The sequence below is a fragment of the Malurus melanocephalus genome, unplaced genomic scaffold (assembly GCF_030028575.1).
Source record: "Malurus melanocephalus ecotype Western Australia unplaced genomic scaffold, MMel_1.1 scaffold_385, whole genome shotgun sequence".
NCBI classification, from domain to species: Eukaryota; Metazoa; Chordata; class Aves; order Passeriformes; family Maluridae; genus Malurus; species Malurus melanocephalus.
Window position 1 is genome coordinate 348400 of NW_026623617.1, and position 21380 is coordinate 369779.

The 21380-nt window shown below is 36.4% G+C and overlaps 1 protein-coding gene across 4 annotated transcripts in view; it reads right to left on the reverse strand.

The window, feature by feature from the left end:
- The window catches only part of PHF20L1 (PHD finger protein 20 like 1), a 57375-nt gene that overhangs the window by 24627 nt on the left and 11368 nt on the right, over positions 1-21380 (reverse strand). For 2 of the 4 annotated variants that reach the window (XM_057379069.1, XM_057379072.1), the window contains exons 6-12: positions 21014-21076; positions 17166-17373; positions 16396-16527; positions 11506-11588; positions 7491-7743; positions 5267-5452; positions 4852-5058 (exon numbers count right to left, since the gene is read on the reverse strand). In XM_057379069.1, the coding sequence (XP_057235052.1) occupies positions 4852-5058; positions 5267-5452; positions 7491-7743; positions 11506-11588; positions 16396-16527; positions 17166-17373; positions 21014-21076 (1132 nt within the window). The remainder of the gene's footprint in view (positions 1-4851; positions 5059-5266; positions 5453-7490; positions 7744-11505; positions 11589-16395; positions 16528-17165; positions 17374-21013; positions 21077-21380) is intronic. The other 2 variants (XM_057379071.1, XM_057379073.1) reach the window with 1 other exon arrangement.

Here is a 21380-nt window from a genome sequence, read left to right on the forward strand (position 1 = left end):
AAGTACTGTGATTTGTCAGAATTCAGCATCCTATACTGACAATTTTTATCTTGTACTATTTACAAAAGTTTATTCAGTGAAATATTTAGTTGGGTTTTTTTATCTCTTTATCTGATGCAGGTTAGGAAGCAACAAACTAAAAACAAAACAAAACTGAAAATATAATTTAAATTGCTAATATTTGTAATAATTTTTAAATAATCATACTAGAATACAAGTTTGTATTTTTAAGGAATTTTGATTTTTTTCTTTTATTTTTAAAGAACACTATTGAGGTAATTAAAAACTCTCTATTACTCTGTCCATCACTATTGTGAGAGTTTCAAGTTTCACCTAATAGTAATTAGGAAAGCCTAATTTTCATCAGACCCTTGAGGACATTTTAAGACCATGCCAAGGACATACTGTACAAAAATGCAACTCTGTGAAGTCATAAGGGGTTCAGGTTTTTCCATGCCAACTATAAACACTTGGAGGCACCAGTTATCTTTGGTGTCTCTCAACAGAAGAGCACAACAAAAGTATTAGCATGTTAAAAAAAAAAGTCCTGAAAATATCAGCTATTGGTCAAGATATTCAACAAGACAAAACATGGAGCAGATGTGGAATGCATTAAATCAGCAGCATTACGATATCTAAGTAAATTCATCAGTCATYAAAGCATTGTGGGGAAAAGGCAAGAACACCTGAGGGCTGAGCCTGTATTGTGGCCTTCCCAACTTGGACAGACCAACCCAGTTCTACTGGGATACAACACACAGTTCACACAAGACTTTATTCTGCCTCCTATGATGTTCCTGGGAACACACCAAAATGCCTCTAGCTGGAAAGCTGAAGGGCCATCAAGAGCCATCCAAAGTGGTCATCACCTCTCACACCACACAGCACTYTCAAATGCCAGATGTTCCCAGCTGCAGGACACCACTGTACTGTGCAATCTAGGYRGCAGCAGCTGCTCAGCTCTGTGAGCTGGCTCCTGCCACATAGAACAAACTGCATCACCACAGCTGGGGCTGAGTCTCTCCACTGCCTCAAATCAACCATCTCACCTAAGACCATGACCCTGTCAACACTGATTCAGGCTCTTGCCTTKGTCTCTATTTCAAGTGCATTTAGCTTGCTGGAATACTCATCATTGACACAAAAAACGATCCAAATTATTCCTTTCTTGGGTTTCCTAATTACCATTTGTCTCYTACAGGACTGAACTGCTCTGCCATCTGTAGAGCAATAAGTATATTTTAGCACGTCAGTAAAAGAGAGAAGTGACACTTTCCCACATCATCATGCTATCAACGTCTTGTCTCACTTCTAAAAAGAGTGCAAAAGGATCACCCAAATGCACATAATTCAGTTAGGTCACTGCCATTTTGATGAAAAGATGTAAGGACATTCCATCCAGACAATCTCAAGAGAAATTTAGTCTCAACATTAGATGAATTAGTATTTAAACTTTATTATTGAGAAGAAATCCTGACCTGACATTCAAATATGATTTAATACCAACAGCCACAACAAAACAAACTTTAGTATCTCAATAATTTTCAACACAAGCACATCTGATAAAGTAATCAGTAACTGTTTAAGGGAACACTAATATTGGGTAGAAATCTGCTGCAGTCAAGCAAATATCCAGCTTGCAGTCAGAACTCTCTAAACTGCTTTTCTACAGTAACCTGAAAATAGAAATTGCTATTATGCCTGCATACGTTGCAATGTTATTCTTGGCTTCTAGTTTTTGTCATCAGAAATCATTTTAGATTAAGAATCTTAAATTCTAAAATCCTACATAAAGTGTTACAGCTTGAACAAAATCTACTTTTCAGCTGTGCAACCACTATGCCTTACACATAACCACAAAGTCAGTCAGAAGGACAAGTAACAAATACAGGAAGAAAAATATCAGTTCCTTGATGGAAATACCACCTTTTTTTTAAACTTCTACTTTTAATTGCAATTTTATTCCTGTTGAGGAGTCTAGCCAGCCACCTCCCACACAGTGAAYGTGGGCGGTCTGCAGTTAACACTCAGCAGAAAGACGACCAGAGATTGGGCTTGGTAAACTACTGATTTTGTCACTGTTCCAAGATCAATTTAATCACTAGAAAACTAATTTCAGATTAAAAAGAAATGCAAACCACAGCATTCCCAGTCCAGTTTATGACACRTTTCCAGTGTTACTTGTTCTGGTCTGGCACAGGGAAGTGGCACAAGCCCCTTTATGCAAGTACAGGCACAGGACAGGATGTTGTGCCMCAAGTACAGAGGCACTGTACTTGCAGTGGTACTGCTTATTGCAATTCATCACTCATATGAAATGTAACAATCTGAAGCAACTTATTGACTGATATTCTATTTCAYGCGTTTCCATGTTTCAAGTAGTATGATAAATATTATCTGCATTAATATACAATTAAATTATGTTGTAATAGAAAACATCAATCACACTGGTCATATTTAACTTAGCATTTTGAATTCCCAGTGCCTAAGATCAATTTTAYATCTAAACAGACTTTTAATTACATATCACAAATTCATACTGGACCCTGTCCAAAATGATGTCTTTAGGAAGAGTAAGCCCATGAAAAGGTTCTTTCTTGCCTCATAACCAACCCAAACTGGGAACTTCAGGGCAGAGATTAGAATGGCAGGTGTTTGAATTAGGGAGTAAATGTGACTGTTAATAGATAGTTTGGAGTGAAACAAACAGCCCAAAAGTAACAAGAGCAAATAACAAGATGAACAATAATTCATCCCTCTCAAAAGCAAGATAAACCAGTAACACTGGCAAGAGTTTCTAAAAATGGACCTATTCTCATTTTCCAAAAATTTTGTACTGTGAATTACAGGTATCAAACTACTTAGATTACTCTTTCAGGTCACAAAACTTACACTCAAGAAGCTGTTAGGCTACATGCTGCAAACCACTGAGAACTTCTAATATTTGGAAAAAAAAGTCAGTAGGAAAGCTCAATACACAGTTCAATTTATTGCATGAARGAAAACTTACTACATGAAAATTAGGAACAAAATATATGTGCCCAGAAGGCCAAAACCCAGAAGATGAAAATGTAGCTGGTAAAATAGTTCCTTTAGAGCTTATCAGTATAATTTTAAGAGTTATATGAAAAAAGGCTCATTAAGCTTTATATACAGCATAAACTCTATCCTCTGGGATAGGCTGCAAGGATTTCTGGCTTCCCACTATGGACTCAAGTAGTAACAGCAGACAATTTATCAGAGAATGTTTTTCCCTGACACAAACTGCATGCACATGTGAAGCAATTCTGAGTCATTAAATAAAGGTGGCTCTAGATGAAACTTATTCTTTCTTTAATTTGCTTAATCTGTGGCCAAGACCAAGACCCAGCTCAACAAACAGGTCCAAGGGCACTCCTGAGTGCCCCAAGCCAGGCCCATGACAGGAGCAGGCAACTTCCAGCATTAACAACTATATATAAAATGAACTAGAAAATATATCAGAAAAGCCAGAAGTTAAGTTCCTAGGAACTGGGTTTTACCAAACAGGAAACAGATGGCTGTTGGGAGCTGTTGCTTTCTTTTATGATCYTGTTCAATGAGTGGGCAAATACACATCTCCCAAAAGAACTCCTCTTAGTGRCAGAAGACGTGACATAAAAAGGACTTTTATAGAAGTAGTTTTCCCAGCAATCTGTAATTCTACTGCCATGCACTGTATGAAGGGCAAATGAAGACTGTCACATGGTTTCACTCAAGTAATTAMTATTTAAATATTAATATTTYAAAAAGCTTAAGTAGTGGCTCACTAGAGATACCMATAGCCCTTATTTGGACAAATTAGTTTTCATCAAAGAGATTCATAGATTAATAGAATAAGATAGAGTTTAAATGTCATAACTATATCCTTTAAGGTCATGCTGTCCTCCCTTACTATCAATCACATTTATATCCTTTAAGGTCATGCTGTCCCATACTACCAATCACATTTATCAAAAACTTTCCAAGAGAGTATAATAATTTGCTTTTTCCCCCTCTTCTTACTTTTCTGAACAATTTTCTTATGAAACAAAAAAAAAAAAAAAAAAAAAAAAAAAAAAAAACCCACAAAACAAACAAACAAACAAAACTCCAAAAAAGGCTTGTGAAAGCATTCAGTTAAAAATGGTATGATATTCACCCACATAATAGATTTATTTATAAAAAAATTAAATTAACACCTAGAATACACTGGATGAAAACACCCCACATTTAGGGKCTGCAAACCACTATGTCAATCCTTGGGCAAATCTCTTGATTACCTCTATCCAAGTGTTTCACAGAAACCATGGTAGTCAGTAAACTGTTACAAAGACAGAAGCAGCACAGAGTTCCAGTACTGGGCCCTGTTCTAATTCTGAGGGTGACCAAGTTTATAGAAAGTTTTTGAGAAGTTTTCAGAAATATTTTTAAGTAACATGTTGTAGGAAGCAAAGAGCTAAATTTTCACTGCAAACAGAAATGAAGCAGAGGAATGCTGACTGTCTTTGACAACATCATTGTTTTAAAGCTGAGGTCACAAATGAGTATGTTAGTAAACACTTGGTTAATGATTTTTACAACTTTCAGCAATAGCAAAAAATATTTTGGAAAGATATACTGCTTACTACACTCCACACTCTCAGATGCTCCTCAAAGCATGTTAGAAGTGCTAATGCAGCTCTAAGCCAGTGAAGACAAAGAATATGCAGATGGATGGGGCCGGAAGAGAGGCAGTTTTTGAGTGTGCAGAAAGGAAAATAATAAGTATCCCCTCCTTCTGTGGGATTGAATACACATACATTTTAACCCTACAACTATAAATCTTTCTGGATTTATACTGAATCTTTTTACCTGACGCTGTTGTAGCTACTCTTCCATCAGTTACTGCTTTGGAAGAAAGATATGTAATCATCTGAATATCTTCCTTGTCTTTACTGGGATATTCATTACGGAAAGWGGATTCTGTGGATAATGGTGCTGTGACTTCCGAACTACAGCTTAAATCAAGAGGGAGACACGGTCCACGCTTCTCAAGTGACACATGAGCAACATCAGGTACTACATAAAAGAAAAAATGTCRTATTAAAAAAGATGCATGGGTCCAACAAACAACAGTCTGGATATTGCAGTGTTACATAACATAGGAACAGCAAACAGCTTTAGCTACAGCAAGTCAAAATATCCCATTAGTTGAAAACCATGAAAGGTCTAATCTTTATGATTCAATTTCTCTTGGGCAGTTCTTTATTAGATTAAGATACATTACCCTCCAATTTTGATGACTGTTGGTTTTGACCACTGATGGAGAACACTTTTCCATCAGTAACTGAAGAGGGAGAAGAAACTTTTTCTACAGAATCATCAGGCAAGGAGCAAGTGGCTAAACGTTGTGATCTTCTTCTCCGTTGGCTATGTTTGTAGGATCTAGGGGAATTCACTGGCTGTGATGGACCTAAAAAGAGATCTTTCAATGTTCATGAAGCAGAGAGATAACACCATCATCTTACCGCAGCATTTGAGATCTAAAGATGGGGAGTGCTTAAGTAGCTCTTATTTGCAAAGCTGGTAATCACAGCAAAACTGGTAAAATTAATTACAAAACTGTGACAACCAGGAGCAAAAAAAGGATTTATGCTCAAGACATGATTCTGGTTTTCACTTATTATACATTACTAGGGCACCTTCTTCCTTCCCCACTGTTAAAGGTGGTTGTTTTAGGCAGTGTATTTACAGTAAGCAACCCTCCCCATACAACCCAGGCAGGAGGCTACTTACAATGGGAGGGGMCAACAGGATTTAACAATAAACAGAAAAAATTATCACAGTTAAAGATCTAAAAAGTCATGGATAGCGTTAACATACAACTTAAAAATAATTGAAAACRGTGTTTAATTTTATATTCCACCTCCTTGCCTTCTGCTAACCTGATATCAATACCCCAACTGAAATTCAAACACACAGTGCCAGTGCATGGCACACTAAGAAGGCTCCAGAACTTTATACTTAAAAAAARAAAACCAAAAAGAAAAGGGGCGYAGGAGGATTGATATAGGTTAATATAGGCCTGATTCATTAAAAACAAAAAACCCACACTCCCCTAGACCCTGGACTATTACCCAGTTCCACAAAATTTTGACTTAGGAAAGTATTTACGTTGCTATTACACTGTAAATCACTGTTCTCTTTTAGTAAGCAGATTTTAGAGATAGATATACAGATTTAAAGATACAGCAAACCTAAATTTCCACTACAGGTAGCAAAAACTTGGAAGCCAAAGATTAAAAGACAACACTAACAAGATCTAAGCTACTAAATAACCAAGGTTTAACTTAGCTATTTTTTAAAAATATTGCTACAGAGAAGTCTAATGTAATCCAAAACATAAACATGCTCCAGGAAAACTACTTACCATTGCTCTAGGGGTAGGGATGGAAGGCGAACTACAATATGGATGACTGCTAATATTTTGAGGGGACAAAATACAGTTTTTACCAATGTATTCTGAATAAATAAAGATGGCTGAATTTGCACCCCTCCCTCTTCCACTCATTTAAAGTTGTCTGTGAGCAAAGATTAAACAGAAACTTATCTCATAAGTGAAAATATAAAATCAAGGTTAAGGGGAACACATGATGCAGGTTGAGTCTTCCATCCTCAATCACTATTCTAAAAGTGGGAAAAAAAATGTAGCTTTTGACTTAATGGAACCTGCATTTATTTTAACCTTTGGCCTCATCATTTAATGTTCTTTAGGTAAAGAGCCTGACACTAAGCAACACTAAAAGCCTAACATAATCTCAAAAGAAAATTACAGAAATACCTTAAGATTCACAAAAAATAGTGTATTCAAGCATGCAGCATAAAGCTTTCCCTGTTCTTCTGATAAACAGTATTTTGGTACTTGGCAAATGAGTTACACATGTTAGAAGCTGAACACCCATGGGATTTTTCTGGGACAAGGAAACACAATTTTTTTTTTTATATTTTTCCACCACAAATCTTGAACCCATCTTCTCTTTCATATGGTGTTTGAAGAAAATAACACATAAGGTGAAGAAAGCCACAGCCAACAGGTACAGAACATCAGCCTGCTGAAGATGAAGTTTCTCAGAGAAGGAAAGGTCCACACCAAGGTGTACGTCTTTTCTTTTTAATGAATCAGGCCCTTTTCAGAAGGGAGGTTTGATTTTTCCTGCATCACTGTTAATACTAGTGTGGAGATTTATGCTGGAGGGAAAGCCAACCCTTAAAAGCCATAAATCTATAAATATCAATATATTATTTAAATGTATTATTTCTGGTAGAGTAATTCAAATGCCTTATTATGTGACTTGACTTTTAAAATAGTGAGCTACCCCTAATTCTCCCACTTGGACATTTTATTTAAAGCAGATTCATTTTTAAAAGCAATAGCCATTTACAACCAAAGAAAATTTCTGTATATCTCTTATAAGTAGTTACGGTATTTTTTTTAAAATGTCTGTGCTCACTAGTTTTATTTATCACAGAAGAAGAAAGCTGAGAGACCAGCGTCAAATCCTCGACTTGTATTAATTCTGGGGAAAGTGGTGATTTAGGGGGTTTTATACACCCGGAAGAATCTCCAGATTCTTGTTTGCATTTCTTGCTGCGAGCCTTTCCTGAAGACAAAGTTGAGGATAACAGTGCAGGTTTCTGAATGTTGGCAGAACTGCTAATATCAGCTTCATTTTTTTTCTGACTTTGTGGTTTAGGTGAAATCTCCTGAATAAATAATAAAAAATTGATACTTTTATTTCAGTTTCTTCGCTGTAGTTCTTGTATTCTATTTTGATCTTTTAAAAAGCAATTTTAGTACTCAAACACATATTAAAGCAACATTATTTTAAGTACAAATGAAAACTATTTAAAATGCATCACATTAGATTTTGCTTTTTTTTAAAGGAGCACTACCAATTGTTTTCAGCATTCAGAATGCTCAATTCTTTCTATTTGAAATACCTGCAAGAAGTCTGAAAATAAAACATTTTCCCACTGTCCCCAATTTAAAAATTCAACRATTTTTAACTTTCTCTTTCATCTTCACTGTGCAGTCTCCAAACATAATCCAGGGAGCATCTGCTCCTAGCCAGAACACACACACTGATGCATCATCACAGAGCATCTMAGGCTGGAAGGGACCCATAAAGATCACTGAGTCCTCCTCCGTGCTCCTCACAGGACTTCCTTTTGCTGAATCATGACTGGGAGTGTTGTCCAGACACTCCTTGAACTCTGGCCCTGCTATTAACAAACAATCCTTCCTCAGAGGACTGAAGTCCTAAAAAAAGTTGCCAAGATCTTTCCTACAGTCATTTCCCCAACCAGAGGCAAAAAAAAAAAAAAAAAAAAAAAAAAAAAAAAAAAAAAAAAAGGAAAAAAATCAAGCAGTTCCTCAGGAAAACTATATTTAACAAGAAAACTGTATTTTGGAGAACCTGAAAAAGTTGATAATGCTCCTTTAAGGAATGTCTGAAAACAATGAAAAGTTTCCAATACTGAGCACACTCTCACACAACCCCTTTCAGTGCTGGGAGTCTGGATTTCACCACATTATATGTTTGTGCAAACATGAAGAAATCACAACTTCTAGCACCACAGGGTTAAACAGATTGCTAACTGTCGGGGGAAAATGAGCAGATAGAGTTAAAAGAGTTTCTGAAAGGAAAAAAAGTCAACATATAATGCCATCTTTCCAAATTCATCAATTTTCATCCTTCTTAACACAAACAGTACTATTTTTAGACAGTTAGCATGCATTGACAGACATTAGCATTTTAAATTTATTACTGGAACTTCTTCCTACATTACCAAAATTGTGCATGTGTTACAACTTGCCTAATAAGGACAAACTACAATGTCTGAACATAATTTCTTATGCCTGTCTCCTTTCTTGTCCCAGTTACATCATACAACACAGTACCATCTAATTAAACCATAACTAAAAAAGCAGAGAGGTATTTCTAGAATGTATGCACCACTTTATCCAAACTACAAACATCACATCTCTGGTGATTTGAGGGTTTATTGAGTTTTGTTATAAATTGCAATTTTATTTTCCACTGGAACTYTCTGTGTTCCAATGGAGGAAAACAAAAAAAAAGCAAAACAAAACCCCACAAGTGCACATTGTCTGTCTGTAAAAGGGTGCCCCTGAATGCTACATGAATGGCTCGCTGGGAGCATCCTGTAAAGATCCGGTGCAAAACATCCCATTCAGCAGACATCAGTTCTACCTTGAATAACTCCATTACACACACACTAAGTGCAGTTTATTCATTTAAATAAAATATTCCATGAACTGTACAGTATACCTATGCTGGTTATGAGAGGTATTACCAGAAATTAATTAGAGTCGTAACTTGTAAATAAACAATTTTATTGTTCATCTTCACAGATGTGAAAGACATACTACAGCATCCATTACTTTCAAATTACAAAGTTATTTAAACAAGATTAAAAAAATTAAATTAAGATTTTGATAAGGTGCTTAACCTCTTAACAGGACAAATTAACATTAAAAACCTTAATGAATTAATGTTATCCATCTACTCAGGTCTTGGTCAGAAGGAAATATAACATGACAAACCCTAATACAATTAAATAAACTACTGTATCTGCAACTAATCATCTGAGGTTTTGGGTTTAAGACAACTGTAAACTAAAAATGTATAAATATAAACAAAAACTTGCATCAACAGAGTCAGTTTTCGGCTATTGGCCTGAATACTTCTACCATATTCTGTATAACATTATTAAAAAAACCTACAAGGTATTTTATCCATTCAATTTTATAGCAGTAGCAGACAAAGCCTCTAAGGAATGCCAGCTTTGCTATCAGAAAACCTTTCGGGGAGGTTTATAACTTGGCCATTTTAATTTCAGTTTGGGCAGGAAGTTAGTGAAAAAAGCTTTAAGCTCAAAAAATTTCCTCCCCACACTCAATCACTTAAACGTTTGTGAGGTTTCTGGTTTTAGTTAGAAGCAAAGGATTAGGACAAATTGAGATTTTAGATGCCTCTTTAAAGGAGCTTAACTATTATTTCCAAAAAATGAGGTTTTTCAGACCATTAGCATGTAAACAATTACAGAGACATCTTCTTTTTTATATTTGATCAATAAAACAGGAACAGTCGAGTTACTMAGTCTAAGAAATAACAAAAAGGTTATAGTAAATATGCACTGCAGTTTATACTGTTGCATACACAGTCTATGTAAACCACAAAGTCCCATTCATYGCAATGGGATTCTGCATGGCAAGATTTACATTGTAATGATTCTCCCAAAAACAACATGCTGTAAGCCATTTCACAGTTTTTTGCACATTGAAAATATCACACACAGTAGCAAGAAAATCATAGCATCTTTAATATGCAAAAATTTGAGAAATGGAATGTCATGTCAATACACTGTAAACCTTTATGCAAAATATCGGTCAATGCATCAGCACCRCAGTGGCTCCACTGGCCCTGACAGTGACAGCATCAAAAACAGAAAATCAGGTTCCATTGACTCTCATCCAATGCAACATCAATGGAAAAACCAGAGCAATGCAATTATATATCAGCTCTAAAGAACCAGTACAACCAAAATACCAAATCAGGTTTGGGGGAGGAACTGTTCATAGAGTGTGCCGGGGCTAAAGAACAGAAGTGCTTGTTAAAGAATTACAGGCAGCAAGGCTACTTTGTTCAAATGCTGCTATTAAAGAAGAATGAAAATGTATACAAAAAAGCTGTATTAAAACTACATTAAGGCTCTGATTTAAATAATTGGAAAATAAAGATGTCCTGAATCAGACTACTGTTCATCTTTAGCTTGCTTTACCATGCTCAGGCATTCAGCCCTTTTCAAATGCAAGATAATGCATAACTCGGAGTCAAGCAATGCCTGAACATAGTGGAATAAGCCAAAGACAAAATGGCAGCCTCCAGATCCTGCCAATATGCAGGTTTAAAAATCAGACCCTTAATATTATTTAAAAGTTTCTTTTTTGTATTTATTAAAATACACACCCTTGCAAAATGTATGGCTCATTGAGCAGTTCATAAAACACATACAAGCCTACAACACCAAATTCTTACAATATAAAAGAAACTTCTTTCAAAAGAAGTTCTATGTGATGTCAAAAACCCTGTTTCAAACACAAATTAAATTTGTGTAAGGGCCTGTTTCTAAGCCAGTCATAGTTCCAGCTATAAAACTGGATCTTGGGACACTGGTCTCCTCATATTTGTTGCACGGAGACTTTATTTTATTTTGTTTTCTGTTAGTTTTCTAACACAAAAGCTCATTATTGAAATTCAAGTCAACACTGTGTTTAGAGACAATTAAATTCCATACTTCTGGCTCTGCCAGAAATGTAAACATAAATTTTCTGTTCCCTGTTATATCTGAAGGGGAAAATTTTAATGTTGTAGGTACTACATCTCCATGGCACACTCCAGTGGGAACTTTGCAAAAGAATCAAACTCTACCATTTCATACCTGCTCCAGGACTGGAGCTGTTTCTTTGTTGCCTTCCTTTTTTTCAGCACCATCCGCAACAACAGCTTTGGATGCCAATAAACCTTAGGAGGAAAGTTGCAGATATTTTTTAGTTAGAAGCACCTTGCAACAAGAACTGGCAGAAAAAGAAACAAAATATTGAGATAAGARATATGAACAGCACACAACATGGGTCTTTCTGAAATGGCTCCACACAAACCTGAGCACTAAGTTAGAAGAAACAAAGCTAAAGGACATTCCAACAATGGCATCCTTACACAGGAACTATTTCTTTGGTATTTCCAAAGAAATGAAAAAAKGAAAATCCGATTATTAATTGTAAAATAAAGCCTCACCATCCTTCCAAAGCCCAAGCACTGTAGCTTTGAAACCAAGCCTATGACACATAAGTAAATTTTGAGATCAGAATTATTTCCAACACTTTTGTCTCTATCCCCTTTCCAGTCTTTGAGAAATTCACATCACAATTTGTATTACTACTTCTTAATTCTAACACATGCAAACCTTTCTTAGATATAATACAACAAGGGATTTATTTTCCAAACAATATTCTCAACAGTGGAGCTCCCAAATTACCTCGATAAAATGACCATATTGGGAGGAAATAATATATCAGAATATATAACACCATTCATAAACTTGTATACAATATCACTACTACAAAAAATCTGTTAAAGACAAGGCAATATAAATACAAGAAAGCTTTGTCAGCAAAGCATATGGCAATAGCTTCAGTTGTACCTCACACAATAACTTTAACTGCCTAACAATGCAAAGACAGTAAAAGTTTTATGCCATTAAGAAAAAACAGAACTGATTAAATCTTAAAAAAAAATCTGAATAAAAAATGTTATTATAATCTCTGGGAATGTCAATATTTGGGGTGAAGAGATCAAGCCCTCAAAAAGAACTTGACAAATTGAGAGGGAATTCCTACTGCATTCCATAAAAAATTAGATATGCCCAGAATTAATTTAAGGTGTACAGTGCCTAAGGAATTATAAAGTCATGAGGTCTGGGCTCTCAGGAACTGTTCAGGTTATAAAAACAAAACAAAAAAAAATTCAGCATTCAACAAGAAACAGGTGTTTTAACTCATTTACTATTTATGTTAGATTAAGCTATGCCTCAGTTCAGGTTAACTGAAAAGCAGAAACTTACTGAGCTTACTTAGTCCTATTAGACAAAAACAAAGTATCAGATAAGATTTTAATTCTGCATTAAAGTACATAAAAGACTTAGGTTTTATGGACCTAAAGGTAGATGCTTTAAACTCAAATTACTCTGTTAAAACCAAGTTGCAAAAATCACTGTGTTCTTTATCTTGACAATAATGCTTTTATACCAAAAAGCATTAAATTATTTTCAAAATCAAGCGAAGTTGAGTGTTAAATAGGAAAAAACAAGCTACAGTTGATGAGGAAGTTTTTGTGGTTCTGTAAGCCACAGAGAAGAGTGCCCCATTCCTGGAAGAGTTCAAGGCCATTCTGGTGGGGCTTTGAAAAAGCTCATCTAGTGGACTGTGTTGGCATTAATGACCTTTAAGGTCTCTTTTGGCCCAGACCATTCTGTGATTCTGAGATTCTCTGATTTTTAGTTCTAGCTAGATGAACAGTGCTCAGAAATTCAAGCTGTTAAAAGTATCTAGGCTCAGACTTGTCAATATATAACCCTTATTTCCTTTTTCTCTACATCATGAAGTATTTTTCTAACCAGCCACAATGCCTGTAAGACAAAGCAACAGCACAAGCTGCTACAAACCAGGACTACAGGTTCACCATCCTGGGTCAGTAAGAGCACCTAACAAAGAAAAAGCATGGAGTGGTATAGTGAACCAGCAGTGTTTTATTCTGTTAGCTCACTGTAGGTAGCATCTGGTTTTAGGTACCAATAGAGCAGTAGAAAATGTAGAAGCTAACATTCCAACAGTGGCAAAAACTGATTAGAAGAAGACATTGATATGTACTTAGCAGGAGACATTCTTCACTTCTGGGAAATGTAATTTCTACCAGAGCTGGTAGCAAAGGAAGAAGGAGCAAAAGAAACAACTTTATTTTGTTGAATGGTGAGCAAAGAACACCTGATGCAGCTGTGGGCCTTGTGGCAGACAAGGAAACATTTCTGCATTAAATGATGAACTGAAATCAAGAAACAGTTCCCTTCAGACAGCCTCCTGAAACCACACGCTTTGCACTACATTCCAAAGATAGCCATAAGAACCTGGTAAATGTTTTCCTAAAAGCTACAAAGCTTTGATTCTTTTGTAGCCCCTCTGATGGTACACCAGCATGATTCCCAACCTTCCTTCAAAGCTAAAAGCTTATACTGGAGACAAAATGACACAATGTAAGTGCACACTGATATATAATATACTGTATATATACATACTTAAAGTACAAGAAATAAACATGTGGCAAGAAAAAGTTTCATCATTAACAGTCACATTTTCGAAATATACAGTGAAAAAACCGACTATGGTATGAGCTGCAAAAGTGTGTTCATTTGAGAACAGATACACAAAGTATCTACCAGGCATGTCAAATTTCTTCTTGGAATTAAAGGATTAATACACTTCCACTGAAAGGTTAACACATCCTCTGCTAGCCAAGTATGYCTTCGTGGAGACAGACACACTGTTTTTAAAATGGTAACAAAGTCAAATGGCTGCAAAATCATGGTTTCTGATTATCAGTTCAGTCTGTATGAACTTGTCTCACTGCTATGATTCTCATAAAGCTCCAGAGGTAATAAGAATTTAACCACAAGCACAGGCAAATACAATTTCTAAAGCTAAAGGTTTAGCTGGTTTTGATATCTTCTTCTACTAACTGCTATTGGAAAGAAATTACCAGGGGTCTGTAAATATACATCACTAATCTCTACATCTTATCCTACTACTGCTCATGACAGCAATTAAATTGGAACTTAACTGAGGATGTATGTAGTATGGGAGAGCAGAAACAGGGCTGATAAATTTGACATCCAGAAACAAAACTTGGAACCAAAGAAGGAGCCTTCCAGGAATGAAAATCTTGGAGGCAGAAGATAGGTTTTACTAAAGACTGCTCCCTTTGTACGAAAAGAACAGACCTTTTCATCCTTTCTTGGATGAAAAGCTGGACAGTGGATGAAAAACTGGACATGAGCTGCCAACACTTTCCTGAGCTGCATCAAAAGCACTGTGGGCAGCAGGTGAGGGCAGGGATTCTGCCCCTCTGCTCTGCTCTGGTGGGACCCCACCTGCAGCACTGCATCCAGCTCTGGGGACCCAGCACACGAAGGACATSGACCTGCTCGGGTGAGTCCAGAGGAGGGACCTAAAGATGGTCAGAGGGCTGAAGCACCTCTCCCTGTGAGCAAAGGCTGAGARAATTGGGATTGTTCAGGCTGGAGAAGAGAAGGCTCTTGGGAGATCTTATAGTTCAATGCCTAAAGGGAATCTACAAGAGAGCTGGAGAAGGATATTTTACAAAGGCTTGTAGTGATAGGACAGAAGGGCCTGAGACCCAAACTTACAGAGAGCAGGTTTAGATCAGATACGAGGAGGAAATTCTTTACTGTGAGGGTGGTGAGGCACAGGTTGTCCAGAGAATTTGTGAATGTACCATCCCCGGAAGTGTTCCAGACCAGGCTGGATGGGGCTTTGAGCAACCTTGTCTAGTGGAAGGCATCCCTGTCTATGGCAGCAAGGTCGGACACAGGTGAACTTTAAGGTCTCTTCCAACCCAACCCATTCCATGATTTGTATCATTTTATTTTCTACTGATTGAGAGACCAAAACAGAACCACTGWCACAAGGAAACTAACTAAACACCCTCCACTGCAGACCAGGAAAAGGCTGGATAAGCCAAAAAAAAGTGTGAAAAAAACCCTCACTATGCAGTTTAGCAAATTAGGCTATTTTTGTTTTACAGAAACAAGACTTTTGTCTACTTCCAAAAAAAAACCTCTTATTTGTAGCACAGAAAAGTTTGCCATCTTTCACACAAAGTATCATTGACTAGAATAATGAGTAGAATGAATTTCTATCTTACAGCATGTCCAAGGGCTCCTCTGTTAAGGGAGGGACTCCACAACTTTTTTCAACCCAGCTTTTGAAATGCATCTGTACTAGTAAAGGTACAAACACATGACTTTGTCCTAAATACTGTCAGGATCAACATTAGCAGCACAATTTTCTTATTGGGAGGAATATAAATTGAAATAGTCTTTTCACAGGTAAGTAAATTTCTACTAAATTTTGGAATAAATCAATTTTTCAACTTTTAAAGATAAAACCAATTATTCCATTGCCTGTTGTWTAGAATGTATTTTATAGCTGCATCCCTGTTTTCCATTAATAACTTTGAGCAATAAAGGTAGGGAATGCATGCCTAGACATTGAAAAAAATTCAGATTTTTACAGCTTCAATTTGTAGGGTTATATATTTCTAAATGACAAACTCTTTTTCGCAACAATTTCACTTTATGACAAAATATTTTCTCTTTCTCCACAGCKAATCATAGCTTTAATTTACAGTGGTAGTATACAATTCATGGCATTCTTAAGAAGTTGTATAAACCCCAAATTTACCCAGTAATGGAGAAAACTACAGCTGAAGGCAAAATATGCTCAAGAAATTCATCAATTCAGGAATGCTACTGTCCTTAAAAAACCAAAAAGACCAAGTACAGTCTGTGACCAATTTATGAACCAGGTAGGTTTTACCATTTATGGATTCCATTAAAATTCCAAACAAGTACAGACTGCAGTGACCATCTGCCTCACAAATGTGCTTCTATGCAATCTACTTCAGTACCTTCTTTACAAGCATGAATATTTCACTACATGAAAAAGGAACAAAATCAACAACAAAAAAAGTCTTTTACCAGTGATCTTGTTTAGACGAGCTCTCTTTGCCTGAAATGAGTTGCCTAGATTACTTTTCCTCTTGTGTGATAACGTGCTCTCTGCCTGCACAAAGGCCATCTTTGGAACATCCACTACAGGAAATCCTACTTCTAAACACAAGAAAAGCCTCATTAACTCACATTTCATAAATACATAACACCCAAAATACTCAAATATTTCAGAACTGCTAGCAGAATAAGCACTAAAGAAACTTTAAATGTCTATAAAAAAAGGAAAATTACACATTCTGAAGATCTAGAACAACATATTGAAACAATAAGCACATATTTCCTGAAAATTTGTAATTTTTACTCAAGATTATGAGAAATAAGCATTAAAGACTTAAAATKATCAAACCCTTACCAACTCAAATATAGTTCCAAACACCCCTGAATAAATCATGCATATTGGATTTTTTTTTCTTAGAACAAGGATCAGGGATTATCTCACAGGAAATAGAAGATGCAGGAATATGAACCAAACTGTACAATGAAATCATTAAAAAAGGTCTATATGATGCTCTTGATAAAGCTAGTCAGAAGTTTTGCACAAGCACTAAATACTGACTGAAGTAGATTTATCTGATAAAAATGCTTTCTGAACTGATTATCATGTAGCATAAAGTTATCACAACAGCAAATGAGACATTTTCCTCTAGAAATATTAGTTATTACTTAATTGCAAGATTAGCAACAGGATTTCAACACTACAGAAAAACCAATTTTGTACTTATAGAAAGTGCTTTTACCAAATGTGTCACTAGATGTAGGCTCCTCTTCCTTTTTTTGGACTTCCTGCATGATTGTAGAGGTTGAGGTTTCTTCCTTTTTTGAAGGGACTTTTAGCCATTTTCTGTCCTCTTTATCTTTATTGCTGTTTGCACTGGTTCTAGGTTTAGTTCCTGCTTTGTTCTTGGCTGCTGCTGCAGCAGCAGCTTTGACCAAAGCTATCCAGTCCTCCAAAAAGGAAAAAATAGTAAGTATTATAACGTGCCTAAGACTCAAACAGAACATACTYMTAAACCCRGAGAACTTTATCTAGAAATGTTCARATGAAATTCAGTTTATTTTTATGGCTACTATTCAAAGAGTGGTAAAATTYATTTTCCCAAATTGCCCAAATGAAGTATTATCAGTATGCCACAYGRATAAAAAGAAAARAATAAYAYATTTTTTAAAAAAACACTGCATATAGAATGCTGGCTGTATACATTCCCTGTTAAATTACTTCTTGTGTCACYGCTTTAGAAACCTAAGAGCTCCCAATCCCAGAAGACTTACATTTTTCTTTCCCTTCTGCCTCTGAAACACACAATTCCATAGCTGTTGACCTACCATGCAAAGATACAATCACCTCAAAGCATTGTCCAGATGCATGGAATATTTCCTGAATTAAATTGGTAAACCAGGGATAACTCCAGTCCCATTACACCTTTATTTCAAGAATAACTACAGACTCTTTTACTCTTTTTGTATTACCTATTACAGGTTTCAATCACTAACTTCAATAAAGTACTCTATAACATGACTGAATTTTCACAATCGGAATATTATATATCACAATCTGAATATTATATATCTTCACAATACTGAAGATTATAAAAGTGTCATTTTGCAAAACTGCTATTTTGACCATACAGAAGCACTCAAGAAGTGAACAATACATCCCAAACTAATCTACTTTTTGGCATTTAGATCAAGTCRAGCCACCCTACAAGCCAACAAAGAGAACTTCCCAGGCTGAGCCAAGCTCTTTCCACTTGTTTGGAGCAATCACACTCCTGTCCTTGTGTATCCTGAATGTCAGGGATCAATCTGGCTGCAAAAATTGTAACTTGATCCTTTTGACAAAAGTATTTTTTTTAATTGTCTGCAACATCAAGACATAGATTTTTTTCCATTGAGAAGTTATATTCAATATAAAAGGCAGAAGAAATGATCAACCAGTCAGAATTAAGCATCTGAGAGCTCAGAATTACAAGCATTACTGCACAGAAAAAAACATGAACAACATTATTTTTGTTTAGTTACCCATGAGTGCTTTACAAACAGTACTTTTTTTATCCCCAACTGCATATAGACTATTTTATTCTGGAATATTTCCTTGTTGTTATGTCACATGAGATACCTAAAGTAGCTTGATTTTACAACTCTTGYTTCAATGCAACTTTTTCCTCACTCATTACGTATTACAAGCCTTTCAAGTTTCTCTTCTGCTAAGGGTTTCATTGCCTACCTGGACGTATGAGGAAACCGTAATACAGAGTGTTAATTCTTCTAGCATTGTTTTTCTTTTTCTATAGTTCAATACTTTTAAATCACTGCTTTACATAGGTTATGCTCCTTTGCATCAAGCTATATACTTAGAAACACCACCAGTTTTGATTCCTCAGTGACAAAGTGTTCCATGTTCACRCTGTCAGTGCAAGATGCAGACACCCACTCTAGCCAGCAGCAAGGTTTGGAAGAACTCTGGCAATGCTCACACAACAGGCAACTACTGAGGCCACTTGGTGACATGCCAGGTGACATGCCAGCACAAACGAGCGTGTCTAACTGCCAGCTGCAGAGTCAATCAAAAGCACACATACCTCTTATTTGGCCAGCCAAAATGAGCACACCTATTAGCTCCACTCCATCCAGAGCCTTGCCCATCCAGCAGAACAAAAAATGGATTAAGCTATTTGTGGTGGTGAGGAATTAGAAGACCTGAGAGTAGAAGTCTTACACTGTATCCTGGCCAAGGGATGAAGAGGATCAGTAACATGGCTGGAGATTGAATCTTATGATAAAAGTGGGATGGGGAAGCGGTGCACCCTGCATCAAAACAGCTTCTAAAGCGAATTTTAATTTTCAATCAAGCTAAGCACCCTGAAATCAGCTTTCAGAAGATAATAAGCTTCAAAGGACCAYGCTAAACCAAGTATCCTAGTCTAAGTGCAGTTGAAGGGGGTCTTGTGGTTTTGGCTGTATTTTATATTTCACTGTTTGGATACTGTTCTTACAACATGGAGCTTACAGCAGCAGGACGCATAAAAATGAAGCAAACGAAGGTTACATATTCAGAAGCAAGAGCAGAAACACATTCAAAATGGTGACAGTTACACTTCTTTCTGGATTAACATGTAAATTTAAGATCAGTGAAGAGAACCTTGAGCAGTTGGGGTGGGCAAGATTATATAAGGAGACTCCTTCCAACCTAAACTGTGTTGTGACTCTGAATTGTTCAGAAACTCTATGGGTCCATTTTTATTCTGGCTCTGGAGTAAACACACAGGCACTAAAGTGATACAGTTAATTCCTGCTTTTTAGCCTTGAATTCCTGCTGAGTAACTGCTCAGCAGCACAGCTCCTAATGTGCGAGAATTATTTAGCATCTAAGAAGTTATTTCTTAGATGCTAAATATTTCTTTTGAAGAGCACAGGAAATCTTCTTTCAAAAAGATACATTTGTGGCTTTCTCAGGTTTTATAGAAAAAAAATTAACAAAACAATTGGAGAATAATAGTGGAGAATAAAGCACAATAAATTCTGAAATCTGTCTCAGGCTAGTAGTAAGACATCTATTCTGTCAACCATAACAGYAGGATGCTATATATCATATATCACAGAAACTAGCAATAAATTTTTATAGTAGGACATTTTCCCAGATCATACAAAGCCAAAGGCCAAAATATGAACAATTAGAAACTAATAAAGTAAAAGCAAAATCCTCCTGAGAGGAGTTTTCCCTGCTTTTCTTCCATTTCCTGACATTGTCTATCTGTTGGAAGYGATTGTGTAACTCTGCACCAGTTACTCTGCACCATCCAGCCTAATTTCCCACTTCCCACAGTATCTCACTTTAGTGAATTTCTCATTTACATATGTAACTTAAAAAAAAAAGCCAAAAATGTGTATTTCCTTCTTTCTCATTCTTACTAAAATTCATCTTTCAAGTAAGCTGAGAAAATTGACAGGAGAATAGTAATGGCCCACAGCAGTTAGAAAACAAAACATTACTTTATGACTACTGAGGAAAACTGTCATTATGCTAATTAGATTCACTAAATCAAAACACAGAAAATTGCATAATCAAGAAATACATCAGTAGAAATTACCCAACATCCTTACATATCAGTTGGCTAGAAAACTTGTATTTTAAAATATTCCTTTGTGTAACCTTAATCCTGCAACAGTGGGAAGGTAAAACCAAAGTAATTTCTAAAACACAACCCCTGCATCAATAGTARAACTCACACATACATCGCTCTCCCTTCACCTACCTACAACCACCACCCTTTTGCTGCTTCACAGTACTAAAAATTCAGCTGGTTTTCCTCTCCTGGCACATCAACTTCCAACTCCCACACATTCATACATACACATACATAAAACATGAATCTATTGACTGGCTGATTCCATATCAAGCCTGGTTTCCTTACCCTCACCTTTCAATTCTACACAGTCTGCCCCACCTACATCTTGGCTCACATTGTCTCCTGTCACATCTTCTTTTTTCCTCTGGCCCATTCGAAAATCCATGCTTTTTCCTCAGCTTCCTCTTCCTGTGTGCCAAGTCCCCTCCCTCTCCTTCAAATCCCTCCTCAAAACTCACTTCTTTTGGTTCGATTTCCGTCACTAATCTCAGCTCCGGCGCTATCTGCTCCCTCTCGCGCGCCTGATTACATCGAAGATAAAACAAAAAACATGAAACAGAAAAAGTAAGTTATCCAAATACTTCATATGTGCTCTCACAAGGGCAGTCTCAATATCCCTTTTTGCCCTCTCTGTACTACATTAGTCACAGATCTGTGTGGTGTCGATCAATTTGTGCTTATCTGAACCACAACCAAACCTCAAGACTCATTGCACTGAGACACACAAGTATTTTCCACTCTTTAAAAATTTTGCCTTTCCACCCTCACAGCTGAGTCTTACTAAAACACACTTCTGCTGCAACTCAAAAGTAGTTTGAGTGCTCC